At 44.9% G+C, this 7,472-nt stretch overlaps 1 protein-coding gene across 2 annotated transcripts in view; it reads right to left on the bottom strand.

The window, feature by feature from the left end:
• Positions 1–3,159: 3,159 nt before the first annotated feature.
• Positions 3,160–7,472, bottom strand: part of sync (syncoilin, intermediate filament protein) — an 8,502-nt gene continuing 4,189 nt past the window's right edge. For both annotated transcript variants that reach the window (XM_042295078.1, XM_042295077.1), the window contains 5 exons: positions 6,745–7,472; positions 5,296–5,504; positions 3,881–4,088; positions 3,558–3,682; positions 3,160–3,381 (listed from right to left, as the gene is read on the bottom strand). The exon at positions 6,745–7,472 is cut by the window's right edge. In XM_042295078.1, coding sequence (XP_042151012.1) covers positions 3,324–3,381; positions 3,558–3,682; positions 3,881–4,088; positions 5,296–5,504; positions 6,745–7,472 — 1,328 coding nt within the window. In that variant the 3' untranslated portion in view covers positions 3,160–3,323. The remainder of the gene's footprint in view (positions 3,382–3,557; positions 3,683–3,880; positions 4,089–5,295; positions 5,505–6,744) is intronic.

Here is a 7,472-nt window from a genome sequence, read left to right on the forward strand (position 1 = left end):
ACTCTCTCCTCTACCTAGTATAAGAACCAGAGACATGACTGTTGACTCTCTCCTCTACCTAGTATAAGAACCAGAGACATGAATGTTGACTCTCTCCTCTACCTAGTATAAGAACCAGAGACATGACTGTTAACGTGTTGACTCTCTCCTCTACCAAGCACACACACACACACACACACACACACACACACACACACACACACACACACACACACACACACACACACACACACACACACACACACACACATACACACACACACACTACCTAGTATAAGAACCAGGGACATGGCTGTTAACATACCTCCTGTAACTAACCTCTCCATTCAAAAGACCCATGTAACCATTCAATAGGCCTCCTGTAACTAACCTCACATTCAATAGACCACCTGTAACTAACCTCTCCATTCAATAGACATCCTGTAACTAACCTCACCATTCAATAGACCCCCTGTAACTATCCTCTCCATTCAATAGACCCCCTGTAACTAACCTCACCATTCAATAGACCCCCTGTAACTAACCTCACCATTCAATAGACCCCCTGTAACTAACCTCACCATTCAATAGACCCCCTGTAACTAACCTCTCCATTCAATATATCCCCTGTAACTAACCTCTCCATTCAATAGACCCCCTGTAACTAAACTCACCATTACCCCACTCCATACTTACGGACCTTTTCCCCCTGAGACTCCATTGTGTCACCAGTGTTTATGTTTATGTAAACTCTAGTGTTATATTTTATATTTTGGGGAACTGTGTTTGACATCAGCGGTGTGACACTAACGACTTAGGAGGAGGGAACAAACTAGAGATCATATCTCAGTTGCTTGGTGACAAGATGTTAACCATGGAAGGTGTTCTGTTAACCATTGTTCACAGTTCCCCGTGGTTATGTAAATGCCAGCAGAAACCGTACCAGTCAGACCTCGGCCACCAAGTCAGAGCAGTTCCACTGAGACCGTGGCCCATTGTGAGACACAGGTGCTGGTCTGTGAGTTAGGAACACACAAGGCTGAGTGTATCAGGACCCCCAATGTCCCATTTAGTGTATCAGGACCCCCAATGTCCCATTTAGTGTATCAGGACCCCCAATGTCCCATTTAGTGTATCAGGACCCCCAATGTCCCATTTAGTGTATCAGGACCCCCAATGTCCCATTTAGTGTATCAGGACCCCCAATGTTCCATTTAGTGTATCAGTATTTAGTGTATCAAGACCCCAGGACCCCCCAATGTCCCATTTAGTGTATCAAGACCCCCAATGTTATCAGGACCCCCAATGTCCCATTTAGTGTATCAGGACCCCCAATGTTATCAGGACCCCCAATGTCCCATTTAGTGTATCAAGACCACCAATGTCCCATTTAGTGTATCAAGACCCCCAATGTCCCATTTAGTGTATCAGGACCCCCAATGTTTTAGTGTATCAGGACCCCCAATGTCCCATTTAGTGTATCAAGACCCCCAATGTCCCATTTAGTGTATCAGGACCCCCAATGTTATCAGGACCCCCAATGTCCCATTTAGTGTATCAAGACCCCCAATGTCCCATTTAGTGTATCAGGACCCCCAATGTTATCAGGACCCCCAATGTCCCATTTAGGCCATTAAGGCCGATCCGAGACCAAGTTAATAGTAATACCGTTGCTATTTCTGATGTCATCATTTGAATGAGCGTCGTTTGAACATGTTTTAGTCACTCGGTTGATAATCACAGACCGGGAGAGACATTCAAATGACTAATGTAATCTTATTAAATACAGAAAGGGACTATTTATAAACCTACCTTTTTACATGTTTACTTTTAAAAAACCAACTGTTTGATGCTGGCCATAGCTTTATTAATAAGTGTGTAGGGTGATATCTTCCCTATTTACATGTGTCCCAAATGGTACACCTGTTCCCTATAAGTCCTGGTTGAAAGTAGTGCACGACACAGGGAATAGGGTGCCATTTGGAACATTAGTCTCTATATCCCCTGGGCTCAAAACTCACTCCATTAGCTTCTGTCATTGTTTAAAACATTCCACCGTGTTTGCCCTTATATGCACACCTTCCTTCTCGCTGCTTGGGCCTTCCCAAATGGCACCCTGTTCCCTGATACCGGGCCAGGGTCAAAAGTAGTGCAGTACGTAGAGGATAGAGTGCGATTTGGGAAGGCAGGCCCTGTGTTCTGACTAATGGCAGTAAACTCCTCACCAACACTCAAGATAGTTTACAGTTTAAAAGAACACAACACCCTTTTTTAATTTGTATTATTCATGACCGCAATGCTCTCTATAAAGAATACAAAAATCACATCTATCTTCAGACTGTTCCAGAACCTTCTGCTCTACAGATGTTTAACAATGTCTAAATATAGAATGATAATGATGTTGTTGAGATTTTGGTGTTTAAAAGAGACCGCTTTCCAAACCTGATTGGTAACTCAGGTTTCAGCTGCCAGTGTACGAAACAGCCATCTTTCTTTTTCCCTTGTTTTTTAAAAATATAACATTTTCAATGTCTCTCTCTTATCGTTCCAGATAATACTCACACATGCATCTGAAAAGTCTATTTGTGAAGAAGGTTATATTAGAAGTGACAGTGTACAGACAAAGGACAGTTCGTCTCGTTACCTAAAACTGACTTACACTGAGTGGACAAAACATTATGAACACCTGCTCTTTCCATGACATAGTCTGACCAGGTGAATCCAGGTGAAAGTTATGATCCCTTATTGATGTCACTTGTTAAATCCACTTCAATCAGTGTAGATGAAGGGGGAGGAGACATGTAGATGAAAGGGGAGGAGACATGTAGATGAAAGGGGAGGAGATGTGTAGATGAAAGGGGAGGAGACATGTAGATGAAAGGGGAGGAGACATGTAGATGAAAGGGGAGGAGATGTGTAGATGAAAGGGGAGGAGACATGTAGATGAAAGGGGAGGAGATGTGTAGATGAAAGGGGAGGAGACATGTAGATGAAAGGGGACGAGACATGTAGATGAAAGGGGAGGAGACATGTAGATGAAAGGGGAGGAGATGTGTAGATGAAAGGGGAGGAGACATGTAGATGAAAGGGGAGGAGACATGTAGATGAAAGGGGAGGAGACAGGTTAAAGAAGGAGTTTTAAGCCTTGAGACAGTTGAGACATGGATTGTGGATGTGTGTCACTCAGAGGGTGAATGGACAACATGTGTAAATGCCTTTGAACAGAGTATGGTAGTAGGTGCCAGGCGCACTGGTTTGTGTCAAGAACTGCAAAGCAATAATAGGAAGGTGTTCTTAATGATATGTGCAGTCATATTATATTTGACTTCTATTAGTCCCAGTGGTCATGTTTCCTCCCTCACACTGGTTAGATCATTCTTGTTATGGCCCTCGACGATGCCTCTGTAAGGAGAACAAAAAAAGCACCAGATTACAGACAACATGTTAACCATGTTATAAGCTAATGATGTATCATTTTAATGAACTGATTTTAATAGCCAATGCTGATATTATTTGTTGGATGTGTGGTAAATTCCGGAAAGGTTGAATTAGGAGCTTGAAACGGTCAATTGTCTCACCTGTACAGGTAGACTTCTTTCGTAAGACTGTCTCTCAATTCCTCCATCTCCTTGGTTTTCCTCTTCTGAATTTGTAGCTCCATCTTCTGCTCTCTGCTAGTCTCCTCCAGCCTGTCCACTGTCTCCTGTGGGGAGGGAGACAAGGTTTCATAAACCTGACATTAGTGTTTATAGTGTATTGAAAGACTGGCGTTCTAATCTATGTCTCTGTGTGTGTTGGAGTTGCCTTGATTTGTTATGAGCGTGTCTTGGACAGCCTTGTAATTCCAACCCTATCTACTGGACCTCTCCCTCATTCCATCCCTCCCTTCATCCCTCCATACCTTATACTGCTCCACATCCTCTCTCCTGTGTGTCTCCGTCAGTTTGAGTCTCTCCTCCAGGCAGGCTCTCTGCAGCCCCAGCCTCTGTCCCTCCTCCCTCAGGGGCCCCCGGCGGGCCCTCAGCTCCTGGGCCTGCTGCCTGGCCTTCACCAGGGCCTCTGACGTCCCCTCCCTCCGCTTCAACAGGGCCAGCAGCATTGGCTCATACCTGGGGGAGGAGGAGAGAGGATAATGCATTTCAGTGCACCTGACAAAACATCTGCAAATCTATGTAGGGGATCAAATCAAATTGTATTTGTCACATGCGCCGAATACAACAGGTGTAGTAGACCTGACAGTGAAATGCTGAATACAACAGGTGTAGTAGACCTTACAGTGAAATGCTGAATACAACAGGTGTAGTAGACCTCATAGTGAAATGCTGAATACAACAGGTGTAGTAGACCTGACAGTGAAATGCTGAATACAACAGGTGTAGTAGACCTTACAGTGAAATGCTGAATACAACAGGTGTAGTAGACCTTACAGTGAAATGCTGAATACAACAGGTGTAGTAGACCTCACAGTGAAATGCTGAATATAACAGGTGTAGTAGACCTTACAGTGAAATGCTGAATTCAACAGGTGTAGTAGACCTCACAGTGAAATGCTGAATTCAAAAGGTGTAGTAGACCTCACAGTGAAATGCTGAATACAACAGGTGTAGTAGACCTCACAGTGAAATGCTGAATACAACAGGTGTAGTAGACCTTACAGTGAAATGCTGAATACAACAGGTGTAGTAGACCTCACAGTGAAATGCTGAATATAACAGGTGTAGTAGACCTCAAAGTGAAATGCTGAATACAACAGGTGTAGTAGACCTTACAGTGAAATGCTGAATACAACAGGTGTAGTAGACCTCACAGTGAAATGCTGAATATAACAGGTGTAGTAGACCTTACAGTGAAATGCTGAATACAACAGGTGTAGTAGACCTTACAGTGAAATGCTGAATACAACAGGTGTAGTAGACCTCACAGTGAAATGCTGAATACAACAGGTGTAGTAGACCTCACAGTGAAATGCTGAATACAACAGGTGTAGTAGACCTCACAGTGAAATGCTGAATACAACAGGTGTAGTAGACCTCACAGTGAAATGCTTAGTTACAAGCCCTTAACCAACCATGCAGTTTTAAGAAAATACCCCCCCCCCCAAAAAAAAAGAGATAAGAATAACAAATAATTAAAGAGCAGCAGTAAAATAACAATACTGGGGCTGTTGGAATTTGGTGTCATGATATATAATTCATGATCATAGTACCAATCATGATAAGTGCATACCTCATAATTGCTGTGTCAATCCTAGTGCCATGCTTGACTAGAGACCACCTTTGAGTTATGATAACGCCTGGCAATGTTGTGAGAGAATACCTTTCCTCCAGGGCTTTGAGCCCCCCCTGCAGGTACTGCTGTAACTCTCCACAGGAGTTCCTCTTGCTCTGGGTCATCTCCTCTATGGGGTTGGGTGTCTGGCTGTGGGTCTGGAGCTGGGACTGCAGAGTGGAGAGCTGGGACTGGTGGGTGGAGCGAAGCTGAGACACCTCCTCAGTCAGCTTGATGATCAGTGCGTCAAGTTCCAGCTGGGGAAGAGACGGAGTGCGAGACGGAGAGCGAGAGAGAGAGAGAGAGAGAGAGAGAGAGAGAGAGAGAGAGAGAGAGAGAGAGAGAGAGAGAGAGAGAGAGAGAGAGAATAATAGAAGATTCTGCATTGCCTTTTGAGCTCTGATGAACGCAGCAGAGGGTTCTGGAACACTCAGTGTTCTAGAACATTTAACATTTGAAATACTCTAGAACACTCATACAATATTCTGGGGGTTCAGGATATACAAAACACTCAAGAAGGTTCTAGAATGCACATAAGGTTTTGGAATACTGACGGTTTAGGAACATTCAGAATGTTGGCTAGCACAGAAGGCACACCCAGAAGATTCATGGATACTCAGAAGGTGCTGGAACACCCAGAAGATTCATGGATACTCAGAAGGTGCTGGAACACCCAGACGATTCATGGATACTAAGAAGGTGCTGGAACACCCAGAAGATTCATGGATACTCAGAGGGTGCTGGAACACCCAGAAGATTCATGGATACTCAGAAGGTATATGGACACCCGATTGCTGCAGCTGTACACAGCCCATCTGTAAATAGCCCATCCAGCCAACTACCTGCCTCATCCCCATATTTATTTTTGTTTTCCTGCTCTTTTGCACACCAGCATTTCTACTTGCACATCCTCATCTGCACGTGTATCACTCCAGTATTAATCTGATAAATTGTAATTACTTCGCCACTATTGGCCTATTTATTGCCTTACCTCCTTACTTAATTTGCACACACTGTATACAGATTTTTCTATTGTGTTATTGACTGTATGTTTGTTAATCCCATGTGTAACTCTGTGTTGTTTTTGTCGTACTGCTTTGCTTTATCTTGGCCAGGTCTCAGTTGTAAATGAGAACTTGTTCTCAACTGGCCTTCCTGGTTAAATAAAGGTGTTCTCAACTGGCCTTCCTGGTTAAATAAAGGTGTTCTCAACTGGCCTTCCTGGTTAAATAAAGGTGTTCTCAACTGGCCTTCCTGGTTAAATAAAGGTGTTCTCAACTGGCCTACCTGGTTAAATAAAGGTGTTCTCAACTGGCCTTCCTGGTTAAATAAAGGTGTTCTCATCTGGCCTTCCTGGTTAAATACAAATAATAATAATTAAAAAGGTGCTGGAACACCCAGAAGTGTCATGGATACTCATGTATATCCTGAACACCCAGACATTTCATGGCTACTCAGAAAGTTCTGGACTGGTCAGAAGAACACTCCAGCCCCTACCTGTTCTTTGTTTAGCTGGGCAACCTCACGCTGCTGGGTTGCCAGGGTGACCTGGTTGTGAGCACACTCCCTGGCGACAGAGAACAGCCTCCTCTTCAGCCTCCTCATCTCCTCCTGAAGACCCTGCCTCTCCAGACGCACACTGGACAGCCTCCTCTGCTCCTCACTCCTCTCAGCCCTCAAAGACTGCCACTCCCTCATCCGCACCTCCCTCCTCCCGTCTGCCTCAATATTCAGCACCTGGCTTAACTGTGCCGCCTGCCCTCCTTCACTCCCTTCCTCTGTCCCCGTCTTCTCCTCTCTCAGTGCCTGCAGCTCTCCCATCAGTTCATTCCGTCTCTTCTCCAGTTTCTCCACCTCCTCGATGCACCCCTCTAGCACAGTACCCAACACCTCCAACTCCTGCACGGATCCCCTCATCTCCACCCCTCCCAGCCCTGTCTCTAGTTGTTGAGCCCAGATAATGTGAGCCTCTGTGTCCCACACAGAAACACCGGAGACATGTCCTTCTGTGTCCTCGTCACACACCACCGTGGACATGGACCCTCTTGTGTGTGTATCTCCACAGTCTCCTAACTCATCCGAGTGTCTTTCTGTGGAGATAGCTTGGTAGCTTGGGGGCTCAAATTGGCCAAAGGTACTTCCCAAATATGGCTTCATATCCACACATCCCACAGACTCCTTGTGTCCTTGTGTTGCTACTCCTCTCTCCATGTGTCTGTCTTGTG

Source organism: Oncorhynchus tshawytscha, linkage group LG13, assembly GCF_018296145.1.
Source record: "Oncorhynchus tshawytscha isolate Ot180627B linkage group LG13, Otsh_v2.0, whole genome shotgun sequence".
Taxonomy (NCBI): Eukaryota; Metazoa; Chordata; class Actinopteri; order Salmoniformes; family Salmonidae; genus Oncorhynchus; species Oncorhynchus tshawytscha.